This window comes from Amyelois transitella, chromosome W, assembly GCF_032362555.1.
Source record: "Amyelois transitella isolate CPQ chromosome W, ilAmyTran1.1, whole genome shotgun sequence".
NCBI lineage: Eukaryota > Metazoa > Arthropoda > Insecta > Lepidoptera > Pyralidae > Amyelois > Amyelois transitella.
In genome coordinates this window covers 6,848,229-6,862,553 of record NC_083536.1, presented here as the reverse complement: position 1 = coordinate 6,862,553, position 14,325 = coordinate 6,848,229, and the positions used below count along the sequence as shown (strand labels likewise).

At 34.5% G+C, this 14,325-nt stretch overlaps 2 protein-coding genes across 2 annotated transcripts; one reads left to right on the top strand and one right to left on the bottom strand.

The window, feature by feature from the left end:
* Positions 1 to 2,768: 2,768 nt before the first annotated feature.
* Positions 2,769 to 3,568, bottom strand: LOC132904120 (uncharacterized). Its single transcript, XM_060954042.1, has 3 exons — positions 3,357 to 3,568; positions 3,023 to 3,194; positions 2,769 to 2,912 (listed from the first exon to the last, which is right to left on the bottom strand). The coding sequence occupies exons 1-3, from the start codon at positions 3,566 to 3,568 to the stop codon at positions 2,769 to 2,771; spliced, it is 528 nt and encodes a 175-aa protein (XP_060810025.1).
* Positions 3,569 to 5,609: 2,041 nt separating this feature from the next.
* On the top strand, positions 5,610 to 6,705 carry LOC132904290 (uncharacterized). The gene is made up of 2 exons (XM_060954222.1): positions 5,610 to 6,228; positions 6,613 to 6,705. Exons 1-2 carry the CDS (start codon positions 5,661 to 5,663, stop codon positions 6,654 to 6,656), a joined length of 612 nt encoding a protein of 203 aa, XP_060810205.1. The 5' UTR covers positions 5,610 to 5,660; the 3' UTR covers positions 6,657 to 6,705.
* The last annotated feature ends 7,620 nt before the right edge of the window (positions 6,706 to 14,325 follow it).

Below are 14,325 nucleotides of genomic sequence, written 5' to 3'. Positions count from 1 at the left end.
AAGTGTGTAAACACCCTTAATTACTGTGTATCTGCTTACTTTGCGTATTTCACTCGTTCGTACATTAGACCATTTTGTTGCTAAGAACTAAGTTGTGATGTTGTGTTGTGTGTGATAATTTATTAAGATTATAATATAATGTCGGTCTGTTTATTTATAATTTAAAGTTTCTGCTATTATTGTTAAACAAAGTGAACTTAGGAAGTATGGTTGGTGCGTGATCTTACCACGGGCTCGCAGGAAGTTTACTTACCACGGTTTCTTCCAGCCAATCATCAGTTAGGAATTAGGAAGTATGGTTGGTGCGTGATCTTACCACGGGCTCGCAGGAAGTTTACTTACCACGGTTTCTTCCAGCCAATCATCAGTTAGGAATTAGGAAGTGTGGTTGGTGCGTGATCTTACCATGGGCTCGCAGGAAGTTTACTTACCACGGTTTCTTCCAGCCAATCATCAGTTAGGAATTAGGAAGTATGGTCGGTGCGTGATCTTACCACGGGCTCGCAGAAAGTTACTTACCATGGTTCTTTCAACCGATCATCAGTTAGGAATTAGGAAGTGTGGTCGGTGCGTGATCTTACCACGGGCTCGCAGAAAGTTACTTACCACGGTGCTTTCAACCGATCATCAGTTAGGAATTAGGAAGTGTTATCGGTGCGTGATCTTACCAAGGGCTCGCAGGAACTTACTAACCACGGTGCTTCCAACCGGTGAACAGTTATGTGTAAAAAGTGTGTTCGGTGTGTGATCTTTCCACGAGCTCGCGGGTGATTCTTATCAATTTTATAATGGAGTCAGGTGAGTGCATTCGACTAATGTTTTGTGTTTAGAATGAATCGAATTTTGTTTATTGGGAATTCTGGGACACAAAAGTGTCCCAGAATTCCCAATAAACATCTACTAGTGTCAACTATCAATTTATTTTTTAAAATTCTCCAACATTTGGTTTGAAGATAGAATCGAATCCTAATGTAAGCAGAATATATAAATCCCAGATCCAGATACTTAAATGTATATCTTAATTCAGTTGTGATCGAACCCGAGACCTCAAGTTACGGGCAGACTTGTTAACCACTATGTCACGAGGGTCATCATTGCATTCGAATGCAATGACTAAAAAAGTGTCCGCGGCAAAACTCTACTCAACGCTCAAGTGAGTAAAGTTCTCGGCTAGTCTCGTTTCGTCCGTCCACGAGTGACAACGTCGCACAATAACAAAGTGCTCTGTTAAAAAGTGTAAAAATTGTCCAAGAATTGCGCTCAAAAAGGATAGCGTTTCCTATTTCATTTAAGTACAATTCAGTTTTAAAGTAATCGCACTTAATAGTATAAGTTAGCTGTTGATTTTCTATCAAATCATTTTATTAAATATTTAAAACTTAACGGTACTCGGCATTTAGCACTATCCGCGCCTATCTCTTTCTTGCGGTCAACAAATATAAAAGAGTAAACGAAACAAATATAGTTTTGTCGCCGCGCTTCATGATGCTCGCCTAGGAACATAAAGTTGTCGCTTTGTTTTATTTTTTATGATTTTTTATTTTGATACTAGTTCGGTTGATTAATTATTTAATGAGGTGAATGGAAATATGAAATGTTATCTGAAAATGGTACCTGTTAAAACGATTAAGTAAAATTTGTTAAGGGGGTGATACAACATCAATTACACGACTATCTAGTAAATTCTAATCACATGCCAACGAAGTCGCAAGTAAAACCTTACAGAATAACACACAATTTACGTGTATTTCAGTTTTCCGCAGAACGCCATAATAAGGAATGAATGGATTTCTATTTTAGCGAGATACCGAGGTGAAGAGTTTTTTAATCGGGATCGAACCCGAGACCTCCGACTTGGCAGTCAGGCAAGATGATCATTAGGCCACAGAAGTCGACAAAAAACATAAGAACTACATTTAAAGTAAAAAATAAACTACTTACATCCAAATCGACACATAATCACAGACATTCAAACACTCATACACCCAAACAAACTCCTTCTAACATCCAATAGATAATTTTTATTGCAACGCATTTCGTATCAAAATGTTAAAGTGTGTGAAGGTAAACATTTTAAAATAACAAAGCCACTCCACTAGCCTCTTTGTTCTAAATGAAACATTGAGTTAATACCATGTCACACCAAACTACGTTTATTAAGGATTGCGTGCCTTATTATAAAACATTTAAGGTTCAATTTTCAATACACTTGTTTTTGGACATAGGACTTTGTCAAATAGTCGAAGTAATATGCGTAATAATAATTACGCATTGAGGTGAGGACGATATTTTGTTTTATTTTGCTCGGAACTGTTTATCTAGTTGTTTATAGTTGATCGAAGCTTTCCACTAAGTTTTTTGTAATAATTTAAAATGGAATATCCATACACATCAAGTGATCACAATAATACCGAAAAAAATCGAATAAAAAGTCGTGTTGACTCATGTTTTGTGCATGTGTCCATCTACTTCAACAAAGTTTCCAAATGCCTGTGTAGATCATTTTCTAATACCCCAATTAGACTATAGTATAATCATTTGTTGTCCACTTGTGAATCACCTTTAATTAAAATTGAATAAAAAACAATATTTTCGAAGCATAGTTTTATTTAATAAATTTATGAAATATTTGAAAAACAAAAAAATGTGCTTATATATTATATATATCTTTTAATTTCGGAAATACAGCATCTATCCAGAATTTCTTTGCAGTATTCATTACAGATACAATGCTGTTATCATATGGCACACAACATTTTGGTGTTATTTTATTCTTTCACATAGGAAAGTATGGCAGATTCGGTTGAAGGAAATTTGACTTCTACTGTATAATTTTCAGTAAGCCCGTCAGGTGTTGCTCCAAAAATAGGATACTCGGCATTAAGAAGTAGTCCAGCTTCTTCAATTTCAATCTGAATTGCAGAAACAAAAATATTAATTATGTACTACAAAAGCCTTGAACCAAACATTACAAATTTCTTTTATTCAAAATATTCAAACAAACAAAAACCACCGAACTTACCTTTTCTTTCTTGCTTACTACTTTGATAACTTTTTTTTCTAGTATTTTCCCTCTACTCATCGCAATGGAAGTAAATTTTGTATGTTCTCCCATAATTGCGTTCAGAAGGGAACCATTTATAGTTCTACAGTGAGCGGCTTCATAAAGAGTTGAGCCAGTAATTCTGCCGTACCTGTAAAATAGAAAAATAAACTTATATACAGCTAATATGCCAATCAAGTTTATGTTATGTGAGTATGATAATGAGTTTATTTAGTCAAAATATTTTTTTTATTCATGGTATTTTAGTTATAAATACAATAAACAAAACTAAGCTAGAAGTCTTACTACTTACCTCAACTCAAACCACATTGGTGAATCACTTTGATGTTTGGTGGTGGAAAATACCATATTTATATTATCAGTGGTCATTTGCTTTGATAATGCTTCAAGAAATGATTCTGGCGAGTCCAACTTTCCAATCAAGCTTGAACACACCTTATGAATGCTTGTCTTCTTGAAAGTAGCGGAGAATACTTCCCCGACAATCTTTTTTATTGACAGCATCTACAAATTCTTTTAAAATATCCACCTAAAAATATGCAGTTATTATTGTAACACACATTTAACTTCTTTTCAATCTCTTTAAATAAAAAAGCTGCTTACTTGAGAGAAACTGTGATTGACTGAAACTTGACCCATTTCTTTGGCTTTTATGAAAGATTTTCCAGAAGCACATGTAGATAATTTCGACTTCTTCCAATAGCATGTGACGGACGTAATTGGAGGCTGCACAGACCTTCTGTGCAACCATAGCAATAGTGCAGCAGCATGCTTGCACCCACCTGTATATGATAAAGTTTTAGTCATGACAATCCATACCTCATAGCATTTACAATAATCTTCTTTTTGAACAGTTTAATTATTCATTAATATCGTAATACTTTACCTGCAGAAGCTGCACAATCTTCACATTGGCAGGACAGAACTAAGCTTTGTGCTTCATTTATTACAGCTGTAACACGATAACCTTCTTTTCGTACTTTGTTCTCTGGAGTAACTCGACTTTTCACTGTACATAATTCTCCATCGGTTTTAATTTGCACATAACCGATTGCGTTATCGCCGTAAGATTATCTCGTTGAGCTAAAATATAACTGCTATGTTTAGAAATTGCTGAATAAAATGCAAACAACGTTTAAAAACATTCATGCATACTGTACTAATTGAGTGCCTTTCATTTCTACACTTGAAAACTCTGGACTCACGACAAAAAATTTTTTTTGGTAAATTTTTGGAGTCTGTTTTATTAAATCTAACTTCCATTTTTATTAAAAACGTAAATAATAAGCACTGCTGCCTATTAATCGCAAAGTTAACTTCTAAAAGTTGACACAGCACGAGTGACGTCACTGAACGCTGATTGGTATTTTGAAATGCGTTTCGTTTAACGTAATTTGAATTCGTAATAATTGCTCAAAATCAACATAATTTAAAACGTTGAAGAAGTCCTTCTTTTATATTTTTTTAACATTTTATACGTAAAATTTTCATAAATATCATATTTGCATCTTCCCTATTATGTATAATCACGCCCATATCTCTTTTGGGGTAGACAGAGCCCACAATTTTTTCAAAATATAGATTATATAATTTATGAGAACGATGGAGACATTTAGATTAAAATGAAGAAATTCATGAATAAGGTTTTAATGTAAAATGTATGCGTTGAAAGCTTTGAGAAACATTTAATATTGGTATAAACAAAATGTAGCGGACCCCGGGCTCCCAAGCCATACCCTTGAGGATGCAACCAGGAACACGCTCTAATGAGAAATAGTCCATCCATCCATATAATCACGTCTACATCCCTGACGGGGTAGACAGAGCCAACAACCTTGAAAGGCTGACAGACCACGCTGAAGCCTATTTCTTACTCGCCTCTTGCGACATCCATGGGAAAGAGATGGAGAGGGCATATTTTTCATTGGTGCCAGGAACCACACGGCGGATGAGAGATCGATATAAACAAATTATGTATTTTGTTACAAAACTTACTTTGATATTCGATCATCGTCATTCTACAAAGCACATCCGCTAATGCTTAGACATAATTTTTATTATATTGCATTTACATGTCTGCATATTGTTATTAGGACGACTACACACTTAATTTACTTACAAACTCAAAGTATGGTATTGATATTCTGTGTTACATACATACCTATGAAATCCTTAAGTAGGCAGCGGTTGTCCAATTACATCTACAAGTTTCAATAGGGATTCATGTTATTCTCTAATAATAATATTGATTACATAGACTTAACTAACACTAGTACGTAACCATAAGAAAGCTGGAATATAGCCCAAATTCTAGTACATACATTCAGTCAGAAAAGTATCGGGAATGGATTATTTATTTATGGTTCCAAATTCAAATTTTTGTTTTTTTTTGTTGTTGTTAGATTGGCACAACTGTTTTCCATTTTGGCGCGGAGTTTGAGTTGCATCTGTTGTTTACATTAAATACAGTGCTATTTTAGTTATATCATATCTAGTGTGTATTGCTAATTTCATAATGGATAAAAAAAACATCGAACAAAGAGTTTGTCTTAAATTTTGCATTGCCAATGGAATATCGTGTTCGGAGTCACTGAAAATGTTACAGAAGGCTTACGGTGAATCGACTTTATCAAAAACTCGTGCTTATGAGTGGTACAAAGCGTTCAAAAGCGGTCGAGATGTGATGGAAGATTTGCCTCGCTCTGGTAGGCCATCAACGTCTGCAACTGAAGTTAACATCGCAAAAGTGAAGGAAATAGTGACTGAAAATCCTCATTCAACTTTGAGAGAGATAGCCACCGAACTTTCTGTATCTCACGAGTCGATCGGTACCATTTTAACTAATAATTTGGGTATGAAACATGTTGCCGCTCGGCTAGTCCCAAAAGACCTGAATTTTTTTCAAAAACTCAATCGCATGAGAGTCGCTGAGGACATGCTAGAACGAGTCAATTCCGACCCAACATTCATGAAACGCATTGTTACTGGTGACGAGACGTGGGTTTACGAGTTTGACATGCAAACTAGTCAACAAGCTTCGGAGTGGCGCCTTCCAACTGAACCGAAACCGAAAAAACCACGCCAAAGTCGTTCAAAAGTCAAAGTCATGTTGACTGTTTTCTTTGACTATCGCGGTGTTGTGCACTCGGAATTCTTGCCGGAAGGTCAAACGGTAAATAAGGAATATTATTTGAGTGTTATGCGGCGTTTAAGAGAGCAAATCCGACGAAAAAGGCCAGATTTGTGGAAAGAAAATTCTTGGATTTTGCACCATGATAATGCACCTTCGCACAAGGCCATCATTGTAAACGAATTTTTAACCAAACACTCAACAAATACCATCGAGCAACCACCATATTCACCAGATATGGCTCCAGCCGACTTTTTTCTTTTTCCTAAACTCAAATTACCACTTCGTGGCACCCGTTTTCAATCGGTAGAAGACATAAAAGAGAATTCGCGGCGAGAACTGACCTCAATTCCGGAAACAGCGTTTAAAAAATGTTTTGATGATTGGATTATTCGTTGGCGTAAGTGTATCGTTTCTAAAGGAGCATATTTTGAAGGTGATAAAATAAATTTGGATGAATAACAAACAGTTTGTGTATTATTGATCTTTTCCTGCTACTTTCTTGACAGAGTAGTATTAATACCAGAGTCATTTCAATGTCTTCGAGATTCGTTTGGATTCTCCGAAGAACTTTTCAAGATACAGAGTCGTCCCACCGAACAATCAAAATTAAGTACTCATAAACGGAAAATGAAGTTAAAGGGGGGTCGCAATAAGGTAGATTTTTCCAAAAAGATTGTCAAATCACATGTTCCTAATCAATCGTTTGTGATAAAAAGTGCTCCCCACAAAGGTCTTAGACTGATCAAGATTTAAGTGCTTGACTTAGAGTGTAATCAATTAATAAGTGACTGTCTTCAGGACGATAGGGTCTTATTGAGCTCTCAATATGTGGTAAAAGATGTTGGTGATGAAATTATGGACCAGACTGAAAAAAATATTAGAAATATTAAAAAAAATTGTAACTATAGTTATACTAATTGGTTTAAAAATTATATATTAAAATGTTTGTACAATTAATGTAATTTCCTTTATCAGTTTTTATGTCATTGTGTTATTTTTTTACAGATTTGTGTTATTTGCCTAGTATCAATAAACGTAAAATTTAAAAGATATGTGCCTTTATTTTATAGTTTAATTAGGAACCATAACCTAAATAATAATAATAAGAACACAGTATATTTTTTACAGTAAATATTTTTATTATTCTAAAAATGTTATTATAATTGAAATAAAGAATTAAACACAAAATTGTCTTGACACCACTTTTTTAAACAGAGTGCATTTCTCAAAGCACACGTTTTTTTATGATGAACACAATTTAACACCTGATTATTCTCCTCACAATAATCCTCATATAATTTAAGTAATTTAGGACAACCCTTTTCACCCAGTTCTATAATTTCACAATCGTTGCATAACTCTTGAATCCATACAATCTTCTCATTTCCTTTAACTAAGACATTTTTACTTTTTAAATATGGAATTATAACTCGCCGGAATTCTCGATTATCGATAAACCCTTCATACCAATGTAGTCCTCGATTATTTTCTAACCATCGAACTCGCTTTTTTTCTTCATCAGAAAGAGTTTTAAAAGAATAAGGTGCTTTAACCAAGAAAGTTTGTGTGTATTCCATAGTTGCAATCGAAAATTCCTTAACAATAAAATTATTTTTCAAATCCTTAAACCCTTGTAAATCTATGATTATTGTATTAGCATTCATGATAACTTCTTTACAATATTGCTCAATGGCTTGTATTCAAATATGCAATCGTTCAGTATCAGACAATATGCAGCCGTTTGATCGGGTATGTCTTGGTCAGATTCGAATTCAACTCTCACATTAATTGATCCCTTTAACATTTCATGCTGTCGTGAACAGTCTATAACAAATAACGGAGCTATGTCTCTAAATTCTTTTAATCCCATCAACGGTTCCGCTCGGCGACTATGATAAGACTGATGAAATCTTGCGTATTGTTCATATATTAATGAATATCTGTTGTCTGAGAAACTAATATTTAAACCTTCATACGGATAATATGAAGAATTTAGAAATACTCTTACGTCTCGAATATGACAATGGTCGAACTCTGCCATCGACATTGTTGCATTACTTTTACGGTTTGTTTGTAAAGCAATAATAACAAATCTTGGTTTCTCCAACTGTGATGAAGTTTTAATGGACCAAGTATTTTTCCTGGTTTTGGGTAACAATGGGTACTCATACAAATCCCAGTTACGAAACGCTAAGGTTATCGCTCGATCTTTTTCTAAATGTTTAAGTAAATTGATTCTTTCACGGTCCGACACTCGAACATGAGGAACTCGCCAAACTATTTTATTTATAATTATATCTTCGACAATTTCTCCAGAACTTAGTAATAAGGAATTGAGATTTGTATTACTTCTCAATAGTACTAATTCATGTTTACAGTTCATTATGATTTTTTCATAATCTTCTGCAAAACCTAATATTTTATTTAACGGTATATACACAGAAAATCCTCCATCGGTGGTAATGCCTGAAGGAGACCAACCCCAAACTTTTGCGCTTTTGGATTCATTTTCATTCAATGATAGATAAGATTTAATTGTTGTGGTAATACCTGCATTTTTAACCTTATCTATTTCTATCCCATTTAGTTCATATCTTATATCTTGAAATAGAAATAGTACAGGGTTGTTTACGAAATGCACACTCGGTACTTTTTCTTTGCTAGCGTTATTTTGTTTATACACATCGACTCTGCCCTCAATATACAAACAGCTGAGTGCAGGCAACACATACAAGTCTTGTTGATTAATCGGTATCCGTATTTCATCATTTTTGTTAAAACTTGATACATAAGGCTTATACGAATGATATTCAAAACTTTCTATGCTATTGTCGTAAGACGCTGGTTGGCATATATTTAAAATGTTCATATTAACAAACCTAGTAGCCTTAAAAAGTCATTATTTTTCTTTGTTAGTTTTTTTTTAATTCGCAGCGATGTTTCTTTGTGAGGTGATCCTTTAGGACTGAGTCTTTTTATAGGAGTGAAGGTGTTTTTATGAAAATTTAACATTTTGGTTTAAAGTGCAAATACAACTGTACTTCTTCACCGCGTAAGTTAATTTGCTTGTTTTCTGCGTCTAACAACCTTATATTGAGTGAATTTATTGAGCTCTGATTGACAGGAAAGTAAATTAAATTCTTAGGTATTTCAATAATTCTGTAACCAGGGGGTACGTTAGGCACAAATTCATAAATAATATGGCTTGCTTTTCCGTTTACAAATGATCCGCTGATAACATCACATTCGATGCGTACGATAGTTGTAGCTAAAATGCTGACAGGATGCTGAGATTCTGCACTTAAGTATATTAGCTTTGATTGATTCTCTATTAAATCCTAATATTTTTCCGATTGAATTATTTTTATTAAAGTGTAATCTTTGGAACAAAAAATTCTTGTTTTTAACGTATTATTATTACAACTCAATTTCAACGCTGCATTCTTTATATTACTTTTCAGATAATCACAAATATCTTGAAACTCATACGATCCTTCAGGAATTTCAATAACTTCATCTTTTCCATAGTAAAATTTGTTATTTTTTGCGTCTATGTTAGGTATAGAATTAAATGTAGAAAAATACAAAAGCCCACATTCGTACTCTCCATTCAGTTGTAATGTAGGGGAACAGTTAGTTGTTAAAAATTCTCCTCTGCCTGTTATTGACACAGTGAAAGACATTATTATACTGATACAAATATATTTTTATTATAATTATAATATAATGTCGGTCTGTTTATTTATAATTTAAAGTTTCTGCTATTATTGTTAAACAAAGTGAACTTAGGAAGTATGGTTGGTGCGTGATCTTACCACGGGCTCGCAGGAAGTTTACTTACCACTGGTATTCCTTATTTACCGTTTGACCTTCCGGCAAGAATTCCGAGTGCACAACACCGCGATAGTCAAAGAAAACAGTCAACATGACTTTGACTTTTGAACGACTTTGGCGTGGTTTTTTCGGTTTCGGTTCAGTTGGAAGGCGCCACTCCGAAGCTTGTTGACTAGTTTGCATGTCAAACTCGTAAACCCACGTCTCGTCACCAGTAACAATGCGTTTCATGAATGTTGGGTCGGAATTGACTCGTTCTAGCATGTCCTCAGCGACTCTCATGCGATTGAGTTTTTGAAAAAAATTCAGGTCTTTTGGGACTAGCCGAGCGGCAACATGTTTCATACCCAAATTATTAGTTAAAATGGTACGGATCGACTCGTGAGATACAGAAAGTTCGGTGGCTATCTCTCTCAAAGTTGAATGAGGATTTTCAGTCACTATTTCCTTCACTTTTGCGATGTTAACTTCAGTTGCAGACGTTGATGGCCTACCAGAGCGAGGCAAATCTTCCATCACATCTCGACCGCTTTTGAACGCTTTGTACCACTCATAAGCACGAGTTTTTGATAAAGTCGATTCACCGTAAGCCTTCTGTAACATTTTCAGTGACTCCGAACACGATATTCCATTGGCATTGCAAAATTTAAGACAAACTCTTTGTTCGATGTTTTTATCCATTATGAAATTAGCAATACACACTAGATATGATATAACTAAAAATAGCACTGTATTTAATGTAAACAACAGATGCAACTCAAACTCCGCGCCAAAATGGAAAACAGTTGTGCCAATCTAACAACAACAAAAAAAAACAAAAATTTGAATTTGGAACCATAAATAAATAATCCATTCCCGATACTTTTCTGACTGAATGTATTTCACTATCTGGAAAGATCTATCGCATCCTGTTGTCTGTAACAAAAAATAAAAATACACATAACAATAATTCTAATAAAACGGGTTTGATCCCCGACCAGGCTGGAACATGGAAAAATAGTGTTTTTCAGGTTGACCTGGGTGGGATTTATTAAAAATTATAGTATCGTTAGGTTAGTACTTATCCTGCGACACAAGTTTACCACTTACTATGGGGCTAGCTCAATCTGTATGGTTTATCCCTTCTTATTTAAATCAATAATAAGGAAATAAATTTTCAGGTACCTTCTGTTCATGCTTTGCTTTGATTTTGATTTTTCGAAAGCTTGTATTTTAAATAATTCCTCACTCAATCCATCTGATAGACGTTGAGCATGTTCAAAAGAATCTGGAATAAATGTTTCATTATCTGAATTCGCAGTCACATCATCTACGTATTGCGGCGTCTGTAAAAAAACACAAGTTTAGAATAACATCAAATCAATCTTATATCTATAATAAACAATTAAATATATAAAACAACTTACCATTGTTTAAATACTTATATTTATAGGAATCAACATCCTGTGGTGTAGACTTTGCGCTAGATGGTACAAAATGTCATACAGTTTGCGCGCTGCACAACTAATATTACAAGCAAAAATGCATGCGCAGCGCGATTTTGGCTTTCACAAAATGTTTTGTGTCATAATCGTTCGCTCACAATGAATAATTTAATTTTCTTCATTGCCTGACTATTTAAACAGAAAATATCACTTGCTCATCAAAAAAATTGGTCAAGCGTAGGTTGATTCTGAATTTAATTATTGATAATCAATATCTTAGACTAATGTGAACCTTAACAACTAACGGTGAAGGTATATATTTTTTTAATACTTGATAAAAAAGTTAGGTTTACATTAAATAAAAATACGTAGTTCAAACTGATACATGTATTAATATTTTAATTTTTATAATTCAAGTACTAAATAAAGATGATAACAGAGTCAACTATCAATCTATTTTTTAAAATACTTATCTCCAACATTTGGTTTGAAGATAAAATCGAATCATAATGTAAGCAGAATATATAAATTCCAAATCCAGAAACTTAAATGTGAAAAAAAAAATTATATCTTAATTCAGTTGTGATCGAACCCGAGACCAAAAGTTACGGTCAGACTTGTTAACCACTATGTCACGAGGGTCATCATTGCATTCGAATATGATGACTACATAATTTACTGTACAAGAATAATATTTTATATCAGGAATCGTGTGGTGCTGACAGAGTAGAATAACACCATCCAATATCTGCCTGCAGGCATTGTAAGAGGTGATTAAGGGGGAGGTCATTGGATGTTGTTCTTCTTGTATGAGACATTGTAGGTACATACACATACATACATATGGTCACGTCTATATCCCTTGCGGGATAGACAGAGCCAACAGTCTTGAAAAGACTGAATGGCCACGTTCAACTATTTGGCTTAATGATAGAATTGAGATTCAAATAGTGACAGGTTGCTAGCCCATCGCCTAAAAAAGAATCCCAAGTTTGTAAGCCTATCCCTTAGTCGCCTTTTACGACATCCATTAGGAGAGACATTGTGGGTTGAACATAAAAAAGTCTTCAACCCTGGTCGTTGTCTTTGACAATGGATAAACTATGTTAGTAACCATTAATCAGGGGTAGACAGAGCTAACAGTTTTGAAAAGACTGTAGGTCACATTTAACTGTAAAAGTTATGATAGAATTGAGATTCAAATAGTGGCAAGTTGATAGCCCATCATATACAAAGAGAATTCTAACTTATTAGCCTAATTCTTTCCTAAAGCAAGTCATCAAAGATAATATTGTTTGTTATGAATAGAAAATATTTTTATCGCATAAACTATTCAACCGATTTATATAGGATATACATACATAATTATGTATAATCACGCCCATATCTCTTTTGGGGTAGACAGAGCCCACAATTTTTTCAAAATATAGATTATATAATTTATGAGAACGATGGAGACATAGGATTTATAATGATTACCATACCCCATTCAAAATCAATATTAATTAGATTAAAATGAAGAAATTCATGAATAAGGTTTTAATGTAAAATGTATGCGTTGAAAGCTTTGAGAAACATTTAATATTGGTATAAACAAAATGTAGCGGACCCCGGGCTCCCAAGCCATACCCTTGAGGATGCAACCAGGAACACGCTCTAATGAGAAATAGTCCATCCATCCATATAATCACGTCTACATTCCTGACGGGGTAGACAGAGCCAACAACCTTGAAAGGCTGACAGACCACGCTGAAGCCTATTTCTTTCTCGCCTCTTGTGACATCCATGGGAAAGAGATGGAGAGGTCCTATTTTTCATTGGTGCCAGGAACCACACGGCGGATGAGAGATCGGTATAAACAAATTATGTATTTTGTTACAAAACTTACTTTGATATTCGATCATCGTCATTCTACAAAGCACATCCGCTAATGCTTAAACATAATTTTTATTATATTGCATTTGCATGTTTGCATATTGTTATTAGGACGACTACACACTTAATTTACTTATAAACTCAAAGTATGGTATTGATATTCTGTGTTACATACATACCTATGAAATCCTTAAGTAGGTAGCGGTTGTCCAATTACATCTACAAGTTTCAATAGGGATTCATGTTATTCTCTAATAATAATATTGATAACGTAGACTTAACTAACACGGTGCTTGATATAGCAATAGTACGTAACCATAAGAAAGCTGGAATGTAGCCCAAATTCTAGTACATATACCTATGAGTACATACCTGAAGGTGGTTTTGTCTTTCAAACAAATTACAATTGATATAAAAGTGTTTACTTAGTAAGTGTGTAAACACCCTTAATTACTGTGTATCTGCTTACTTTGCGTATTTCACTCGTTCGTACATTAGACCATTTTGTTGCTAAGAACTAAGTTGTGATGTTGTGTTGTGTGTGATAATTTATTAAGATTATAATATAATGTCGGTCTGTTTATTTATAATTTAAAGTTTCTGCTATTATTGTTAAACAAAGTGAACTTAGGAAGTATGGTTGGTGCGTGATCTTACCACGGGCTCGCAGGAAGTTTACTTACCACGGTTTCTTCCAGCCAATCATCAGTTAGGAATTAGGAAGTATGGTTGGTGCGTGATCTTACCACGGGCTCGCAGGAAGTTTACTTACCACGGTTTCTTCCAGCCAATCATCAGTTAGGAATTAGGAAGTGTGGTTGGTGCGTGATCTTACCATGGGCTCGCAGGAAGTTTACTTACCACGGTTTCTTCCAGCCAATCATCAGTTAGGAATTAGGAAGTATGGTCGGTGCGTGATCTTACCACGGGCTCGCAGAAAGTTACTTACCATGGTTCTTTCAACCGATCATCAGTTAGGAATTAGGAAGTGTGGT